The sequence below is a fragment of the Typopeltis vanoorti genome, chromosome 13 (genome assembly GCF_054136105.1).
Source record: "Typopeltis vanoorti isolate ZY-2024b chromosome 13, IOZ_Tvanoo_1.0, whole genome shotgun sequence".
Classification (NCBI taxonomy): Eukaryota; Metazoa; Arthropoda; class Arachnida; order Uropygi; family Thelyphonidae; genus Typopeltis; species Typopeltis vanoorti.
Genome location: NC_143561.1, coordinates 8,297,862 through 8,319,489, shown reverse-complemented (window position 1 = coordinate 8,319,489; position 21,628 = coordinate 8,297,862). Strand labels below are relative to the sequence as shown.

The 21,628-nt window shown below is 35.8% G+C and overlaps 1 protein-coding gene across 2 annotated transcripts in view; it reads right to left on the bottom strand.

The window, feature by feature from the left end:
- Positions 1 to 12,226: 12,226 nt before the first annotated feature.
- Dus3 (Dihydrouridine synthase 3) overlaps positions 12,227 to 21,628 on the bottom strand; it is a 149,603-nt gene continuing 140,201 nt past the window's right edge. Inside the window, exons 11-12 of one of the 2 annotated variants that reach the window (XM_090402404.1) lie at positions 20,693 to 20,821; positions 12,227 to 12,394 (exon numbers count right to left, since the gene is read on the bottom strand). In XM_090402404.1, coding sequence (XP_090258530.1) covers positions 12,322 to 12,394; positions 20,693 to 20,821 — 202 coding nt within the window. In that variant the 3' untranslated portion in view covers positions 12,227 to 12,321. Of the gene's footprint in view, positions 12,395 to 20,692; positions 20,822 to 21,628 lie in introns of those variants that run through there. The other variant, XM_090402405.1, reaches the window with a different exon arrangement.

Genomic DNA, 21,628 nt, shown 5'->3' with positions numbered 1-21,628 from the left:
CCTAGTTTGTACTACGTGCTTTAGCTTATGCTAGTAGTCGCCGATAATTTTATAGTTACTATATTCAGCATGAAACTCTTTGATTTCGATCTTTGAGTTTCTTATTCGATTTTAAAACATGGGATTTAATATCCCCTTAATTTAAATAATGTTTATATCGCCGAAATAAAGCCTATTGGCTCTTTATTTTAAATAAAACTATTTATAAGCTCTTATTTAAGTTAAGGGATATTACATTACATATTGTTTCATAGCCGAATAAGAAACTCAAAGAGTTTCATGATGAATATAGAAACTATATAAAGTTCGGCGAGTCCAAGCGTAGGCAAATATCTGGATAGTCCATATGGTAGTGCAACATGGGACAACTCATAGTAAGGGTGAAGAAAGCTCCGATCACTGTTCTTGGTATTTACTCATAATGTGAAACCCAGCTCCTAGAAGCTGGATTAACTGTTCTACATTATATTAGAGAAGGTCACCACACAGATCGGTTTTAACCTTTATTGAGGTCTCATCAGTGAGTAGGTAGACCTAGTTAATACCAAGTTGTAGCCAACAGAACTTACATACCCTACTATAAGAATTGCCAAGAAGTTGTCCTAATAAATTACTAATTATATGAAGAGCCAAAGGCTTCAATTCGACGTCGAATAATTTCCCGTTGCTGAATTGAAGCCTTTGACTCTTCATATAATTATTATTTATAAGCTCTTCTAAATTTAAATTATAAGTATGTCCGCATCTGTCGATATAGTTGCTAGACCAACCAATCTTTCTTGGGCCATCATTGCTATTCGCAAATAATTTTTAATCAGTTTAAGCTTGGAAAAACTTCTTTCCACACTTGCTATGCTAAAAGGAATTGTTAGAGTAGCGAAGGCGCCTACCCCAATATGGCTGAACGAGCGCCCTTATTAAGCCGCGCCTTGAGGCAGGCTGCCTCTATGCTGCACCCTGTCGACGGTACTGGTGGTAAGGTTGCATTTCCAGCCCATTGTAAGTGACAACTGAAGCTGACATGTTTCAACGATCTGGATAATACAAAGGACAATGGACATGTATATCATTTAGATATATCTAACTAAACGAACACTATATTTCTCAATTATAGTGTTCATTTCAAGTGAAGTATCAAAATCACGTCTATATCACGTCTATATATATATATATATATATATATATATATATATATATATATATATATATATATATATATATATATATATATATACACTATATTCTCAATTATAGTGTTCATTTCAAGTGAAGTATCAAAATCACGTCTATATCACGTCTATATATATATATATATATATATATATATATATATATATATATATATATATATATATATATATATTTTTTTTTTTTTTTTAAACCTGGTTTTACTCCATTTCCCAAGTAAGCACACAGACAAACAAGTCAAGTTTGCGGCTGCAAGTGCTACAAGTCTAACTGACTCCGTACGTAGTGCAAGACCAAGGCAATTCATGGTAAAAGTAGAATAAGCTCTGATCACTAATTTTAATATTTATCCTTAATGCAAAGCACATCTCCTGGAGGAGATGTATGATTAAAGGCAAGGGGCCACTACCCAGACTGGTTTCGACCTTTATTGAGGTCTCATCAGTGGGAGCCAGGCTAGAAATACTAAGATTTTAGTAATACAGAGCTTATAAGTATTTTAAGAAAACGAGTTACCATAAGGCGTTTTAACCTTATTAAATAAAAATCTCAGGAGGAGATATAAATGTAGAAAGTACCAGGTTTAAAATAGCTTGGTATCTAGAAAGCTTGGAATCTATCTTGGTATTTAGAAAAACCAGGTTTAAAATAGCTTGGTATCTTTAACATTTATTATACCCAAGGTAAAATACTTTCTACAATTTATATCTCCTTCTGAGATTTTTATTTAATAAGGTTAAAACGCCTTATGGTAACTTGTTCTGGTAAAATACTTATAAGCTCTGTATTACTAAAATCTTAGTATTTCTAGCCTGGCTCCCACTGATGAGACCTCAAAAGGTCGAAACCGGTCTGGGTAGTGACCCCTTGCCTTTAATACAAAACATCATACATCTCCTCTAGGAGATGTGCTTTGCATTAAGGGTAAATATTAAGATTAGTGATCAGAGCTTATTCTACTTTTACCATGAGCTGCCTTGGTCTTGCACTACGTGCGGGGTCAGTTAGACTTGCAGCACTTGCAGGCGTAAACTTGACTTGTTTGTCTGTTTGCTTACTTGGGAAATGGAGTAAAAACAGGTTTAAAATAGCTTGGTATCTTTAACATATATATATCATATATATATGATGTTAGTACACATAAAAATAAAAACGAAACTGTTATATTCCTGCAGTATGCACACTCAGGCAGTTTGGAGAATTTATACGAAATCCATCAAAGAGAAGTACTGACATTGCTTTTCTTGCAAATGCTAAGCTACGTAAGTAGCTTAGCATAACATATATGTAACATATTCCACATTTTTCATCTTTAGGTTTTCAGCCTAGAGCTGAGCCGGTAGCTGTATGAGGCAGGGAAGTGGATAAATTTTCCAAGTAGAGCAACATGTGTTTAACTCCGTTTGAAAGAATTGGATATACAATAGTGACAGAACATTTTAGACATCACTTACGAGGTAGTCATAACGTACTTTTACTTTTCCTTCAGTTTGTTGAAAGCTCTCAAATATAGCTTTCTGTGAACAAATACATTTTAGATATGCACGTTTTTTTTTATATAAAAAAAATCGGATATGTTACTGACAAGTATTAAAACAAATCTGAATGTACGAGTATACTAAAGTTAAATTTAGGATTAAGAAAACACAAAAAAGAAAAACTTTATCATTGCGCCCTTCGCAAAGAGTCTTTGAACTGTAAGGAGGTGGATGTCACGGAAAAATACAGTAAATAACCTTATAGCATGTTCATCTGATGGCAGCCACGATAAGGATATAAAATTGTTATTATTTTATTCTTATTAATGCAAACAAAAATATTACAAGTGGAGATGTTAAATAAATAAATACGGTAATAAATCTAAATAAATAAAGACGCGTCTGCGTCTGAAAATTATCAATTTGGCTTGCCTCTACTTGTGTAAGAAACTTTTATTCAGGACTATAACTAAGTTAATTCGCTGATCTCAAATTCTGTATAGTTTCATTCTTTTATATAAAATGTAAAACACTTAAATCGGTTGTTATCGTAGTCCAGTACAAGATTTTAGCGCTTGTATGATAATAATCCAAATAACTATTCCTACGAGAAAATACAGGGTGGCCATAAAAGAACTTTCCCTCTTTGGAGGCATTTGTAGCCTCCAAATTCGGAATGAGACCAAATTTTATATTGAGACTTTTGAAAGCATGGGGAGATGATTTCCTCGGAAAAAAAAAGATTTAGTACCAAAAGTTGCCGATAGGGAAAATTTTGGCGCTGGCGAAGCAGAAAAAACGCGGATAATTACATTAAAGGCAGATAAAATGGAATAATAACATTTCGATGGTGTAAGCGACAGCTTACACTGTAGAAATGCCTTTTACGCCAGCATTTCAGTAATTAGAGGGTTATCAGTCAGCTCTTTCCCATAGCATGGCCGCCTCGATTCCTGGACATCACTCCATGTGACTTTTGGCTGTGGGGGTATTTGAAATCCGTTGTGTATGTTGGTGGCGTTCCCAACTTGCATGTCTTGAAAGAAAACATAAAACGGGCTGTTATGAACATCCAATCTGCCTCCTTATGCTCAGCTGTAGAGCATGTCGCATACCAGATGCAATTTGTTGTACACAAGAAAGGTCAGCACATTGAAAATCGTGTATATGGTCCAGGGGACCCTGATTCTGATGAATAAAACATTGTTTCCTGTGAGTTCAATCACTACATTAATTTCTGTGTCTATCGCAAGTTGTTGTTTTAGTTTTATTATAATTATTATTATTATCATTGTAACATGCCACATATCCAGCTGAAATGAGTGACGTGGCTGTTGCTCACACCGTCGAAATGTTATTATTCCATTTTATCTGCATTTAATGTAATTATCCGCTTGTTTTCGGCTCCGCCAGCGCCAAAATTTCCCCTATCGGTAACTTTTGGTACTAAATATTTTTTTTCGCGGAAATCATTTCTCCATTCCTTCAAAAGTCTCAATTTAAATTTGGCTTTATTGGTTTTAGCTACAGATGCCTCCAAAGAGGGGAAGTTTAAAATCTGTAGATAAAACCGTTTATTGATTTTAGCTACAGATGCCTCCAAAGAGGGGAAGTTATTTCATGGCCACCCTGTAATAAATTGCAGCAATTATTTTTTTTTGTAAAAAAAGAAAAAAAAAGAAAAAAAAAGGAAATTTCCAAACATAACACTTGAACCTACTTGAAAAATCATGACTAATGCAAACAGAATCCTGTTGATTTATTTACTATATTGTATAATAATGTAGTAGATACTATACTACAATATAGAATACTGTATAATAATAGAGTATTATACTTGAATGTGTACAGGATGGATAATTATAGTCTGCATCAGTGGCAGTTCATGGCTTGAAATCGTGGGGGGGGGGGGGCGCTGCAACTTTCGAAATATACATACACACTGTAAGTACAGTGTATGCGTGTTTGGATAAAATAATTATAGTAAAAAATTATAGTAAAAATTTTTTTAAAAAATTAAACATGAAAAAATATTGTTTATTATCGATAAAATTATACATTTTGGTATAATTCAAAATTACTTAAAAATAAAATATATTCTTCTTGTTTTGTTTCTTGAAAAAATATTGTTTATTATTGATAACATTATACAGTTCAGTATAATTCAAAATTACTTAAAAATAAAATCCATTATCATAACCCCAATAATGTTCTAAAATAAAAACTATAACAAATGTTATCTCTTTAATTGTAATGTCCAAATATTTAAAGAAACGGAGTAAACACGATAAGCACTACGAACACTCTACTACAGGCGCAAACTGCATATAAATAACAGTGCAACTGCGCGACGGACAGTGCCGCATTACGCTAATAATTCGCATCTCACTATGATGTTATACGTTTGCGCGGTAGCAATATGACACTGTGGTATACACAGTGCTGCTAGTGTCCTTCGCCCTCCTAAGTGCTACAAGATGGATTTTTATTATTTTATACAGAGTGATTCAGAACTCTTGGGCCACACTTTAAGCGGGGGATAGAACACACCTAAACAAGCACTTTTCGTCCCGAGGAGTGCAAAAAGGATGGATTCTTTCACAAGTCAGGAGAAGGTGACATGCATTTCATTTACGGAGCTGCGGACGGAAATGCGAGGGAAGCCCAAAGAGTGTACCGAGAGCGTTTTCCGACCAGACCCGTGCCTGATCGTAAAACCTTTCAGCGATTGCACCGGTATCTGTGCAAAATGGGCTCCTTTTTCAGAGGCATGCAGGATAAAGGCATGCAAGGAGTGTGAGGATGCCAGGTGTTTCAGAGGAAATTCTACGTAGGTTGCAGATCTTCCCGAATGTTGCACGCGAGCAATTTCCCATGCCATATGTGTGCCCCAGTCGACGGTGTGGCGAGTTCTACGAGATGAATGATTACAACCCTACCATGCACAGAGGGTGCACGCCTTGACACCTGCAGATCAATGCCCTCATGTGGATTTTGCACAGTGGTTCCTGCAGCAGACTGTAGCGCAGCTGGACTTTCATGCACATGTCTTATTCACTGACAAATGCACCTTTACACGTGAGGGCATTTTTAATGCCCACAATTATCATGTGTGGGCAAGCAGAAATCCGCACGCCACACGTCCACTTTCGTACCAGTGGTGTTTCTGCATAAATGTTTGGGCTGGAATCCTACATGACCATTTGATTAGCCCATACCTCCTGCCAGCACGACTGAATGGGAGAACATACCTTGTATTTTTACAAGAGGTCCTGCCAGAATTACTGAACCCTGCAACCAATAGATGATTCAACAGATGGGAGAAAAAGGGAAAATATTCTGACAGTCATCAGAAGACAGATGAAATGGTTTGGACATGTGGAGAGGGCTAATGCCATTCCAAAGCAAGCGCTAGAAGGAATCATTCCGGGATCAAGGGTTAGGGACCGACCTCGATTAAAATGGACTGATAACATCAAAAAATGGACAAATTCCTCCCTTTCTCAACTGACATCAAGAACAAGAGACCGAGACGACTGGAGGAGGCTAGCAAAGAGTATCACCTACCAGCCATGAATGACCAACGGTTCATTTAGGACTACGGGAGAAGATTCCAGCAGCTATTGAAACACGTGTGGTTCCAACACGACGGAGCGCTACTCCATTATACCGTGGATGTGCGCTGGAAAAGCCAGCTCGGATGGAAGTGGAGAGGTTTGAATCCCAGGTTCAAGGAAGCTTCTCTAAGAGCTTATAAAACCTGCTGAAGGTAAGTGAGATAGAGCAGGTCCAGTCTTGGTAGAGTATTTTTTAAATTTTGTTTTTACTATTTGTGCTATCGGTGACGATGACACTGATAATGAATTACAACCACCTTTATCTGATGTGGACTACGCCCAGTGCAAACCAGTGTTGACGATGCAATGTTTGGAAAAGGATACGATTGTCATGGCTCGAGCTTCCGTTATCATCATTTTGGATATACCTAATTTCTTTCCTCGTGACCTTCACAGTAGTTACGATGTATACTCAGAGTAAAATGAGCAAAACCACTTCCCGCTGACGAAACTGTAAAGTTACAGGAGCACAGAAAGTGGAAGCCTATATTGAACCAATGCATCAGGTAGTGTTGAAGCAGTTCACATCTCAATATAATACCGCAAGTTTAATTGACATACCGAGATGAGATGTTTATTTTATCGCGTATGAAGTTCCAGTTCCAGAGTGAAAACTCACAAGACACTCACTGAAGGTCATCGGAAGCAACTACTATAATGTCACCACTCGAACACTAGAAGAATGAAGTTGTAGTTCCTTCTGCACCACGCAGATGGACGGCTATATGGATAGTGCAAATAAGTTGATATACTCCACATATTTTGTAGAGTTGCAGTTCTACTCCTCGAAACTGGTCCTGAAGAAATATTGACGCATATAAATAACTTGCTTACGATTCGTTAAAAAGTTGCTGGCAGTAGTTGCATGTAAAAGCAATAGGTAGATGAAAACATCTGACTGTTGACTCGAAATACGCTAACGCCTTTTATTTTCTAAAAGAAGTACGAGAGGCTGTGTAGATCTAACTTCTTATATTCTGACTGTCGACAAGGTAGCGAAATTATTTCTGATGGTGGTGGAGGAAAGCAAGTTTCTAATCATGAAGCAGAAGTTGGCTGTTTTTTTTTTTTTTTTTTCCATGAAAACAGTTTCAAGATAATGGTAAGAACATGGTATATAATCATCACAAAAAGCTCCTTCGATTTTGAGAACGTGACAGACGTCGCCTGATGTGGTTCTCTATTTAGACGCTACAGATAGATTGTATGCTTGCGCGCGTTATTTCTGTGGGAGACGAAACTTATTAGTGCGTGTTCGTGTGAGTGTGAAATATTTTTGGTAAATCTTATTTTATTCTGTTAAAATAACATATAATTATTTATTTATTAAAAGACAAGGCTGAATTATGACGAGTGTCACTGTTAAAAATATGAAAAGAACTATATTTTCTCAATTATCGTTAAAAAAAAGTGTTGGAATGTGGAAACCGACACTGCTCGTTGAGCAGTGTCGCTATAGATATATTGTACGCTTCCGCGCGTTATTTCTGTGTACGAAACTTTTATTATTGGTGTGTGTTCGTAGTGAGGGTGAAATATTTTTAATAAAGCAATTTTTGTAATATGTACATTTACTTATTAGTTTTCAATATTGAATTGCGAAAATTATTTCTGTCGATTAAGAATTACAATCCCCTACACTGAATGCTTGCTGAAAAAAAATATGGCCTGATGCTGTTCTGGAACAAAATTTCGTACTGCCAGTGGATGCCGAGCTAAGTCGTATAATAAACCTCGCAAACATTTTTGGTGGAGAGGGCTTTTGCGATATGGTTGAAAACGAAATTAGTGAATTAGGCGGCAAAAAAGTTATTTTTTGTCTTGTTTTTTGGATGAGGAAACAGATTTAAATGAGGAGGAACTGTTACAATTAATAGATGACGTCGAACCAAATGGCGGGGAAATTTCTGCCGAAGATTCTGATGGTTATGAATCCGTTAAAGAAATTGGCAGACGGATTGGACTTGACAAGAAAGTTAAGTTATTTTACGGACAATGATCCTTCAATCGAGTGCTCCAGAAAATTCACGAGACAATTGGATATTTGTTTAACTCCATATTATGAACTTAATAAAAATTGCAGCTAGTAGTAGTAAGCATGGTCTTATTACTAACTTCTAAAATGTCTAAGAGATTTCAAGTGATGACGACGTCCGGCCACTCGTAAATAAAGAACATCTATGAAATGTTATTTTTGAAGACAGTGATGACGATTAAAATATGCACTTTTTTTATTTTGCCTAAAATATTTATGCATTATGTGCAATGAAGTTTATATACTATGTATTTGTTTCACAGTTTATGTCTTCTTAACTTACATGAATTACCTGAATTAAATAAAAATATATTTTTGTTGGATATGTCATTGTTGTTTATATAATTAAAAAAAAAAAAAAACGACTTCGGAACCAAACCCTACTTTTTCTATGTGATCTGAGTCTTGCATAATGCGGAATTTCTACGGAACCTAACATCCGCGTTATACGAGGGTTACCTGTATTTTTTAAAATTTTGGAATAGGAAATAGTCAGATGGGGCAGACACTGAAAGCCCAAGCTGTGTATTGTCTGTTTGGTTTCATGAGCAGTGTGAGAAAGTAACATTGTTCTGCAAAAGCAACATGCCTCTGCTCAGTTCCCCATGGCATTTTTCCTTCAATTCCTTCAGAGCTGTTGAATAAACTACTGCTGCTGTAGCAGTTGAACCTTTTTTTGAGGTACTAGCTAAGGATTACACTATCCATCTGCCAAAGGCAATGGCAAGAAAATTCCCTGCTGATTTTGGGGTTTGGAATGTCTTTGGCTGTGGAAACAAACCTTTGGAATGTCTTCACTCCATTGACTGTTGTTTGGTCTCTGGGTCATAGCGACAAAGCCATGTTTAATCCACAGTCACAATACGAGCCAAAAATTTACACTTGCTTTCTCAACTTTCTCAAAATGACCCTAAATCCCACGATATGACAGCACACGTTCCTGCTTTTGGGTTAGCATTCAAAAATTTGGGGATGTTTGAGCTTCTGCATGTCTAGATGTTGCAGGAGAATGACCCCAGCTTTCCCTGGATATCCCCAGAGGCTTTGCAATGTTTTTGGCTGGTATTCATCTATCATCAAGGATCATGGCATGCACTGCATTGATGTTTTCTAGTGTGATCGCTGTGGAAAGTCTTCCTAATATTGGGGTATCTGTTGTCTCAGGATTCCCAGTTTTAAATTTGATCCCCCATCTGGCAACTGCTGGAGATACAGCCCCCTAAAGTCTCACACAAAGTTTGATGAATCTCAGTTACAGACTTTTCTTACAGCACAAAAAACTTGATGATAGCCTGTACCTCTGTATCTTTGAATTCCTTCAAACCTGACATGTCAGAGGTTTGAGGAAATTTCCTTATATATATCCTAAAAGATAAAAAACAAATTATTACAATTTGATGAAACATGGGGAGTTAAAGGGTTTTAAGATATGTTCTTTCTTTTGGTTATATCACTTGCTTTAAGATCATTTTTGTTCTAGGTGTTTATGAGAACTTTTCAGCCCCCTTATACATTTATTTCAACTAAGCCTATAATAATACACAGCAACTGGTCAAACATCCACTCAGAGTTCAACTGTAAACCCTTCCAATCTCTCTGGGACGTTGTTCCTTACCAAGTGTTCCCAATGAATATAATCTTTAGCCATTTGGTCATGTAGCAATCTGAAAGACTATTTTTGGAGTCAGTATTAACAATGATACCCTTCACTAATATTAACAAATAGGGCTGCCTTAATTTACCCAAAATTTATGAAATTGATATTCTAAGACAACTTCAGCTCAATGGCCATACGCTATCACCTAATATAGCTATGGAGAGTACATGCAGGTATTTTAATTCTCTTTTTCAACTAATATCTGGAATTATTTCCACTAGTCAATTGAATATAATGCACTTATGCTTTGAAAATTCTGATTTAAATCCAATAAAATATCAGCAGTTTAACAAATTACATTATTTATTTATTCTTATATGGTGTAATTCCTTATTTGAACAATATCATTTAACATAATTTCATTAAAAATGTTTACGTAATGGACTTCAGCTATTCAAAAAGAACGAGTTTTTTTCTCTATTAATTGTTATTGGCACTAACGTAAAAAAAAAAGTTCCCAATCATCATTAAGTCATCAACAAAAGAAGCTGAGATGAAATTTAAGAATAGCTTGTTGCCAGAATATTGTTCCTGATGATGTAATTTATACATATCCTGGACAATGATGGTGTACTCATTTTCTTCAGATAAGTACACCATCAGACTGTTCTTATAGTTACTAAATAGGTTCTATGATTATAATAGAATGTAGCATTCAAATTGTTCAAAACAACAGTGCTTTTCAGTGAATGCATAAAAATGGATTAAAAACTGTGGTATCATGGAATTATACTCTCGCATCCAACTCAAATAACTTTTTTTTTAATATACGAACAAATATATCCTTATACTAGGTGGATTAGGTAATCATTAGGTAAACACTTCAATTCCTGTGTCTAGTGTTCAAGCCTTAATGTTCGGTTGTTTAGGAATTCCATCTATACAATCACCAATCCTAGCCAATGCAAAAGTAAATGAACATCATCACTTGAAACTATACTCTTTGAGGGTGCATATCTAACCCCTTAGCCAAACACACAAATGTACTTTGGTTGGTAACCTGTTGCATTGGGATTTACACACGTACATGCACAAAAAAAGCAGCCCACTTATGATAGTGCTACACAGCAATGTGCATTATCAGTAGGTTCCTATTAATAATTACCTCCCAGATTAATTTGTTATTTGTCAGGTCTTCAATACTGTCAAATGCTATATTTCGGTCTTCTAATGCACAACTAAATGTATTAATCCACTTAAATCTTAGAGAAGATTCTCTGAAAATTTCATCTCATTATAGTGAGCAATATCTGACCTAGCTATTCAGTTCAACTTGCAACATAAGCTACCACAAACAAAAAATTCAAGCTCTAATTTTCTTTTATAACATGTATAAACTGCTTAGAAGCAGTTTTGTTATTATGCACTGCTTAGTTGAGAAAGAGACCAAAAAGAATGAAAGGAAAAACTGTCAATGCCACAATATCAAAAAAAAAAAAAAAAAGAGGAGCTAAGTTAGGCAGTCAGAAAGAGGGGATAGAGTTTTTCTCTTAACCACAGATGCTTTTCGTCCACAGAAAAAAGCACACACATTTATAGATTTAATAAGCAAATATACCATTAATAATTAGGCATGTGGAACTTGGTGGAAGTGGTGTTTACGTCCTCAGTATTAGACTGCCCAAAGAAAGTCCTATGTTCAGTTCTAGTTGCTGATTAGAGGAACTTTTTCTAAACCTTTCTTCAACCAGTTCCCAAGTCACTCGATCTCTGGCATGGACAAGCAAGTTATTTTCTCCCAGAAACTCAGTTTTTTCATCCTGTAAATTTATGAAAATCGACCGTGAACCCACACTACTAAAATAATAACATATTGTGTTAGGGACCACAAGATGGCAACACTTGTTAGTTATCTCTTCATCAGATGCTGCTTATAATTAGTGATAATCCTGGACCAGCAATCTCTGATTGGCTATCAGTGGACAATGAACTGCTCACTCAGTCTGGTTTTTTTCTCCTGGAAACTCAGCCAGGAGAAAAAGCCAGAAAGTGGCTAAAATATAGTCAGTTCTTATTATAGCAAAAACTGTAGGAATCAGAGAAATGGTTTGTTCTAGTTGCTTATTTTAGTCAATTTCTTTTAACATCACATGGAGAATACAGGGCATGTTTTGAAAGTAAGAAAACTAAAGGGTAAAGACATTACATATATACAATGAACAGGAAAGCAAAATAAGAATACTGTAAAAAGCATATCAAGAGATATTATTGTACAACTAAAAAATTAAAAGGAATTCAAATCATAATTTTATAAAATAAAAATTTATTCAAAAACACTGCATATATTTTACAGCAGAAGGCAAAGTACAGTATGATGATTGGTCCTTTCTGTACACTTTTATTAAGTTAGCGATATGCATTGGCTTTATGCTTGGGCAAGAAGATAAAGTTCTCTGGAACAGGTCCAAGAAGCATCTCACTGAAATTAAGCAAAAGTAATCATTTTCAAATTATTACAAACCTATATGTGAGTAATACTAATTGTTAATCTCTCTCTCTATATATATATATATCCATTCTATATATATAAAAAGATAAGCAGAAATTTGAAAAGTTTTTATGTGACGTTTTGAAACGTCAAACAATGTGTTTGCCTTCATGAGACAACAATTTTATCGTTTCAGGATTACAACAAACTCATAGTCAACCATTAGAACAGTAACTGTTAGTATTCATTACTGAAATTAGCATAATGCGCATGTCATGACTGATTATATAGTAAATATTTTATTTTCATTTCGTGATTTTGAATAATTAAAGTGAGGTTCATAAAGAACTGGCCTATCAGGCCCGAAACTTGGGGGGTTAGGCGCTGTAGGCACAGAGCCACCCCCCCGCCCCAGTACAGGTATCCCTCGATTAACGCGGTTAATTAATCCCTCGATGTTATCATCATCATCATCAAATTCCTGCCATGAACCCTCAAGGGGTGTACAGGATATGATACTACTACATGAAAAAAATTACATCATTATTAATTTCCTATCTACAATTTTCCTCCAAATCAGTCTGTTACTTGTCAAGACTCCAACATTATCAGATCTTATATGTCTATCATCTAACGCACTTTGTACCGTATCAATCCACCTGTATCTTGGTCTTCCTCTGGGTCGTTTTGCTGCCAACCTGGCAGAGAACACTTGTTTTGCAAATCTTTCCTCGCCCATTCTGTTTACGTGACCATACCACCTGAGATTAGCTCTGATAACGCATTCCTGGATGCTAACAATGTCAAGTTCTTTCCTAATTTCCTGTTTTTAATATGATATTGCCATTGATGCCATCTGTTCACGCCTATAATCTTTCTCAGGACTCTCATATCTGTGGACTCTAGTCTTTGGTCAAGTGTTTTACTTCTGACCCAGCTCCATAAGTTAAAACTGATCCATAAGTTAAACATAAGTTAAAACTGGTTTGAACACTGTCTTGTATACAGCTAATTTAGTGTTCCGACTAATTTCTCTCTTATTCCATATGAATTTATTCAACTGACTATCCACCATACCAGCTTTGCTGATTCTGTTGTTATTTCTATATTTAATTTACCATCTTCAGTAAAAATCATGCCTAAATAGCTGAAATGTTTTACTTGTTCCACAGGTTCTCCATTCACAACACAGTTGACATTTTCAATGATTCTGCCTATTTTCATTGTCTTTGTCTTTTTATTACTGACCTTCATACCATATATATTACAACAGCTATTCAATTTAGTCAGAGAATCTTGCAGACTTGTAGCAGATTTATTTAGAAGTATAACATCATCTGCATAAAGCAAAGAGCTGACATTAACATCTCCAATTTTGATATCAAGTTTAATACCACTTTCCTTCATAATGTGATCCATATAGATAACGAATAACAGAGGGGATAATGTACATCCTTGTCTCACACCAGATTTAACATTAAACCGTCTTCCTGTACTTCCTTCAATTCTAACTGCTGACTTACAACTCAAATAAAGACTAAGTATTGCTTGATATAATGCCCCATTGACACCATATAACTGCAGCGTATTGAATAGCTTCTCTCTTGGCACCTTGTCATATGCCTTTTCCAAATCGACAAAACTTAAATACAGATCTTTGTTATATTTCCATGCTTTCTCGACTATTTGTCGCAAAGTGAAGATCTGATCCTGACAGCCTCTATTTGGCCTGAATCCAGCTTGTTCTTCACCAAGCTTTTCTTCCACAATTCTTCTCAACCGTTTCTCAAGTATGCTGGCATAGATCTTGCCAGGAACACTCAGTAGGGAAATACCTCTGTAATTCTCACATTCAGTTTTATTTCCCTTTTTATATATGGGTACTATGAGAGCTCTACTCCAATCATCGGGAATTCGTCCCTCTGTCCAGGCTTTCTGAACTATGCAGTGCAGCCACTGTAAGATTCTTATACCACCATACTTTAGCATTTCTGGTCGAATATCATCTACTCCTGCTGCCTTTCCACATTTCAAGCCTTTGATGGCTTTTTCTACTTCAAGTATGGATATGTATTCCTGACTGCATGCCTGGTCAGTTTTTTTTTACCAGTGTACTGTCATTACTGCTTGTTTCATTTAGCAATTTTTCAAAGTAATTACTCCATACTTCAAGGATATCTTTTTCTCCCATTTTCATGTCACCTTTATCATCTCTAACTCCTTTCACAGCACTCTTGCCTCCATTCCTAAGCTTCTTTAACAACCTCCAGAATATTTTGCCACCTTCTTCATATTTATTTTCTATATTCTTGCCAAAGTCCTCCCATGACTTTTGTTTAGCTAGTTTTACACAGTGTTTAGCATTCTTGCATTTGTCTTTATATTCTCTAAGAGCACAAGCTGACTTGTTTGACAGGAACTTTTGATATGCTTTCTTCTTTTCCTTCACTGCCTCTTTAACTTCCTGTGTCCACCAGGGAGTTCTGATTTTTTTATCCTTACAGACAACCTCACCACATGCCTCTCTGGCAGAATCAATCAATGTTTTCTTCAGAATTTGCCACTGAATCTCCAAGGTTTGATTCCTGTTCTCAAACTCTTTCATTTTTTCTTCAATAATCTTTGTGTATTTTAGCCTACAGTTCACATCTGAGAGCTGCTCAACTTTTATTCGCTTTAAAACTTTCATACATGTTCTTCTTTCCAATATGAAATTCAATTTTATCCTGCTCAAGACTAAATAGTGATCACTTCCAATTTCAAATCCTCTGTACACTCGGGTGTCCTGCACCAGGGAGAAAACATCACTATTAACAATAACATAGTCAATGAGACTTTTCTTATTCCTAGCCTCTTCTCTCCATGTGAATTTGTGCACATTTTTATGTTGGAACATGGTGTTAGTAATAACCAGTCCATGTCCTGAGCAGAAATCCAACAGATATTTGCCATTATTATTAGCTTTGCTCTTTTCTCCAAGTTTTCCCAAAATATTTTTGTATGTCTCACAATCATTTCCTACTCTGCTATTTAGATCCCCAACAAGGACCAACTTTTCATTTTTCATTGTGTCAGTTGCTTTTTCTAAAGCATCAAAAAATTCCTCCACTTCTACCTTAGTAGAACCTTCTGTGGGACCATAGGCACAAATAAGTCTCATTGTCCAGTTCCCCATTCTTATATTTGTCCACATTACTCTACTTGAGACTGACTGCCATTCACGAAGATTAGCCTCGTATTTTGTGTTGAATACTATGGCTACTCCTTCTTTTCCTTGATTGTCATTGCCTGAATATAACATTTTGTATTTATTGCTCAGAAAGATCTCACCAGTTTTGGTCTTTTTTGTTTCAGTCACCCCTATTATGTCGATCTGGTACTTATCTAATACCTCAGCTAGCTTAATTTCTTTGCCATTCAGTTTTCTTAAAGTTGATAGTACCGATCTTTAACTCTGGTAATGTTGAGTTGGGGTTTGTTTTCATATTTGTTCCAGTAGCTGACTTTTCGCTGTTCGCCCTGGTTCCCTGGCGAAAACAATGGGGGCCTTGTTTAACCGGGCGACACCCCAGCCGGCATGAAATTTTGTCATGTTGTACCATCATTTTTTATTTTGGTTTAACCAATAAGAATACAATTTGGTCGGCTAAATCCCAAATTGCCAGCCCATCCTCGTTCATTCAGTATCAAAGTAGATACCCAACAGGGTGCACCACGAGAAGGTGAGGATTGGACATTAGGTCAGAAGCCCTGGTCGGTTCTCTGCATTCCTTTAAAGGCTATGTGGAGGTCTCCTCTCAGTTATACAGCTTTGACCCTTAAGCACCCCCTCGATGTTATCGTGTATATCAAAATCGCGTTAATCAAATCTAATAATCAATGGTAAAAATTACAATTCATCCATGATCGAGTACTGTATTAATGATTAGTTTTATATGGTACTCTTTTAGGAAAGATAAAAATGAAGGCAAAGGAAATGTTTAATAAATACTTGTACCTAAGTTAGTTACTTCAATTTTCTATCAAAAAAAAAGTTATAAAAAGTCGTTTGAACAGTTTAAAATTTTTCTTATCAGCATAAATTCTAGGATAACAAGCGAAATGACTCTCTAGACCTCAGCAAACAGGCATTGTTCGATTAACATCTGGATCCGTATCCATTACTTGCTGCTTAAGCAGTTCTAAACTGAAATATTCCATGCAGTTCTTTGATTGTTATCTCTTTCGGAACCTCATCTTCACATTCCATTTTTTCAGTGTCTTCATATGCGCGTTGTTGTTCAATTTCAAGAAGATCGTTGTCGCTGAAATATTTTGAATTTGAATCCAATAATTCTTTAACATCTTTTGCATCATAACCTAAGTCTTCATCGATTGCAACGATTTCTTCAACCACGTTGTTTTCACAGGATTTTGAAAACCACCTAAGTCATTAGTGCATTCTGGCAAAATGTTTTTCCAAAAAGCTCTCATGCAGCTAAAAGACACTCTCCCATGAGTTATGAATGTTTTCAATTGCTGTTTAATGTTAAATTTTTTTGAAAATTCTTGTAGCGTAATCGCATTTTCTCCCATTGTTGTTCTACTGCCTTCGAGAATGTCTTTTTAAGAAAATAGGCTTTGAAAGTTGCAATGAAGCCCATGTCCATGGGTTGTACAGGGTGTTCGGGATAAATTTGACATATTTATAATTAATTATATTTTTCCGTAAGTTACATGTATTAACACACACTTCTCTTCATTTAAAAGTTTGGACCCTTCTTCATTCATATACAAGATGTCAGAAAGGATGGATAGCTGGAACCCACCTGAATCATGGAAGAGAATAACTTGTATCATGATGATTCGTGCCTGCCATCAAAATAAGGATATTACGACTGCTGCCCAATGCTCCCTGAATACAGTAAAAACAATCAGGCATGAACTAGAGACTTGCAATGGTGACTACGAGGATGTAGCAAGAAGAAAGATCCCTAGCAGACGATCTGATTGCGTTCGTACAGCAGAATTCCTCGCAAATCTGCAGGAACAGGTGTTGAAGAACCCTGGCATTGGAATTCGGGCTTTGTTCGTGGAGTTGCTAACTGTAGTCAAGCCCTGGATAACAAGGGTAGCCAATGGTAGGCCGTATGTATGGCAGCAGGATTCGGCCCCTTGCCACACCTCTGGGAAAAGTCAAAAATGGTTGTCTGAAAATTTCTACGACTTCACCAGTCCAAATGTTTGGCCTCCAAACTCCCCAGACCTTAACCCCATGGATTATTTTGTATGGGGCGCAGTTGAAAAAGACACCAATCGCACTTCCAGTAATACAAAAGCCCAGTTAATGGATAAAATTAAAACAGTTTTTGCGGCCCTTCCCAGGGAGGGAAGCTGTAGCATCAGCTTGTTCGAGGTTCTGAAGCAGAATTGAAGCTGTGATCGATGCTAATGGTGGTTATTTTGAGTAAATCTTGTTGATAGTATTGTAATTAACTCTGCCTGTAATGTTTTTTTGTCAATTCATTAAATTTAATAGATACAAAGAAGATTTTCTTTTTCCTTACGAAACTGTCAAATTTATCCCGAACACCCTGTAGCAATGATGTCACATTTGGTGGAAAAAATAAAACTTTCACATCACACAGATCATTAAGAGAATCTGGATGACCACGTGTGTTATCTAAATGCAAAGTTCTGCTGTATTTTTTAAATACCCCAGAACAATTGGAGCTTGTAATATGCCCACTCTTAATGCTTAATGGGAGGAATGACGTCATCTGCTTACGACTTTCTTTCTCTTGAGGAAACATTCCTCGAGGCTTGCATGTTTTTGCGTGGTAAATTTAAAGGCGTATTAATCAAAACTCTTGTCGCGTATATCAAGGGATTGTCGCAATTAATTCCGCTGCGTTAATATAATGCCGTGTTAAGCAAGGGATACCTGTATGTATATATATACACATATATCATAAAAATTCTAACATAGTAAACAAAGATGAAACCTTAAGATACACACGTCATTTATCCACTCTCATCAAGCATAGTCATGGTGGTTGACTACAGAGTAACACATGACATTTAATCATAATTTATCGAATAGGTTAGTTTCAAACCATATCTGATATTATATTGTTTAGTATATACGAGGTCTGACAGAAAAAACGAGACTGTGCCTGTATCTCTTTTATTTAACAAACTGAGAAAATCAACTACGATCTCCTTCAAAATAGCTCCCTTCTGAGTTGACACACAACTGCATACGATGCTGCCAACATCCAAAGCCAATCTGCAGATCATTTTCTGAAAGGCTGTTGAGGATCTCCATCATATTTGCTTTCACATCTTCTACTGACAAAAAATGGATTTCTTTGAGCACAGACTTGATCTTTGGGAAGAGGTAGAAGTCGAAGAAAGCCAGGTCTGGTGAACAGAGTGGGTGCTCAAGCACAGTGATGTTGTGATTAGCTAAAAACTGCTTCACAGACAAAGTGTTGTGGGCTGGCACATTGTCTTGGTGCAAAATCCAACCGTTTCTCCACAATTCTGGTTGTTTCCTTCTCATGCATTTGGGCAATTTGTCAAGACTTCAAGGTAATACTGCTGATTTACTGTCTGGCTGCTGGGAACTGACTCTGCCATTACAATACACTGGATATCAAAGAAAACAATCAACATGGCCTTGAACTTCGAATGACTCGTGCATGTTTTTTTTGGTCTTGTAGATGTTGCTGACTTCTACTGCATTGATTGTCACTTGGTTTCTGGATTATACATAAATATCCAAGTTTCATCACAAGTAATTACCGAATTCAACAAATCTGGTTCATCCTTAACACCGTGCAAAAGGTCCAAACACAGTTCTTTTTGTTCATCTGACAACATTTTTGGAACCATTTTCGCACAAACCTTTTTCATGTTCAATTCTTCCATTAAAATGCATCAAACACTCCCCATTCAAATGAACTTTCTCAGCTCCAGCTCGAACACCCCCTTCTGTCTTTTTGAATCACATCTCACACTTTTTTTAATGTTGTCATCGGTAATTGCTGTGCGTGAGTGGCCTGGGCAATCATCATATTTCACGTTTTCTCTACCTTCCAAAAATCGTTTGTGCCCATTCAAACACATGCACAAGACATGCATGCATGCACTCTTCACCATAAGCCTCAGTCAATAATTTAAAAGTATCCGTCACTGATTTCTTCAGTTTCACAAGAAACTTGATGTTAACTTGCTCTTCACTCTTGCACTCTAACATTTTCTGACAGAGGGTAAGAGAGCATCTATATTTGAACACGTGTCCACTCATACTGAGTAAAGCGATGGAGTTGAGCCTTGTCGCATGGTGACAGGTTAGAGCATGCTCTATAACCATCTCTTTTTTTTATCTCTCTCATCCCACTCTCTGTTCCCAAGCTATAGGGTTAGTCTCGTTTTTTTTTTGTGTGTGTCAAATCTCGTATATCTATAAATCGTGCTCAATATTTAAAGACTAGATTACACACAAAACAATGAAACTAAAAGGCATAGGATAAGTCATTTTCAAAGGAAAAAAAAAATTTTGAAAATATCAATTTGTCACTATTTGCAGTCTTATTTGATCTGGTTTTCAGTTGGGCCAGTTTGTGTGGCCAAATTGTAAAAAGTGTCTCCACTTTTCAGCAAACAAGATTTGTAGGTGGCAGATAATTTTCAGTGCCCAGTGCAAGACCATCAACCTGATTATTGGGTGCCTGAAGTGGCTTAAAGTATTATTTTTGTATTATTCAAGCCTATTAAAAAAGGGAATATCAAACAGAGAGAGATGCCATTTCACCTAAATTATTTACAGCAGCCCTAGAAGAAATTTTTAAAAAATCTAGAATTGAAAAATAGAGGAATTATAGTAAATGGGAAAGAACTTAGGAAAAGAGTTTAGGAAACTCTGCAGAAAAAATTCAACAATGATCAATGAATTGAATGCAGAAAGTAAAAAAAAAAAGAATTAAATATAAACAAAACAAAAATAACATATAATAAATACATAATAAAAAAAAAAGCAGTACATATGGAACACTGGGTAACTGATATAGTAACTTCATATGCTTATCTAGGGAAAAAAGATCATAGGGGAGGCTGTGGCCAGTGCATAAGTTAAAAGTACTGAAACTTTCATTTAATCAAGTTGCTTTTCTATTGCATCAAGAGTGACACCTCTCTCTCTCTCTCTTTCTTGGGAAGTGCTACCTCTCTACAGAAACATCTGTAGAGAGGTAGAATTAGAATAACTATAAGTTTCTGATGTAATAATAAATAAACTGTTATTACCTTATTTTTATCCAATCTGCACAGCTAGGACTTGACATTAAAGTTTCCATTTCATTTCTTCCAAAATATAGTAGAGGTCTTTCATTGATTTTCTGTGGAACTCTTTCCAGGAGACCAACTGGAATATATCTAAACAAAGAAATACATTTACTTAAATCCAACTCATAATGGTGATCTGGATTTTAAACAAATATTATGACAATAAATATCTTATTAATCCTTCCATTCCATCTTTTTCTCATACTGAATTAAAGTTTTATGCAAATCATTGAATGTTATAGACTTATAGTAAATTAGTAAAATGAAGAGAATAAGGGTAGATATAACAAAATGTTGTTCTAGAGATCTTCAAATAACCACTCCTGTGCTGAGCAATGAAATGCATATACTCAACTAAAACAACTTACTTTCTATTTAACACCTTTAAATGTTACATAAAATGCCTTCATGCTTGAGTAGTTTTGCCATGTATCATTCATTTGGAAGAAAAAATGTGGATTCAAATCCCATCTACAATAAAAGTAAATCGTGTTGTGTAGGTCTTTCTCAAGCAAAGTTGATGAATTTTATTCTGAAATGACAATCTGCAAAATGGGAGCTAACTGTATATTAAAATAAATAAATTAATTAAATTAAATAAAAAAACTGTTTTTGAAATCCAGTTAATGAACCCTAACAAATCACATAAAACACAAAAGAAACATGACATTTTACGAAGCAAATAAGAAAGAAGTTAGTATTTCAAAAGATGTGCACATCCCAAGAATCACTTTTGTGCCTCTCATAGCTCACAATTGGAAGGGGATGATGAGTCATGACTTCCTAGACACAGATGGTCCTGACATTGTAATAAAACTATAATACTAAATGATTAAATTTTAATTAAATAAAAAAATGTGGCAAGAAAAACAAATTATATTAACTATGGACTAAGAA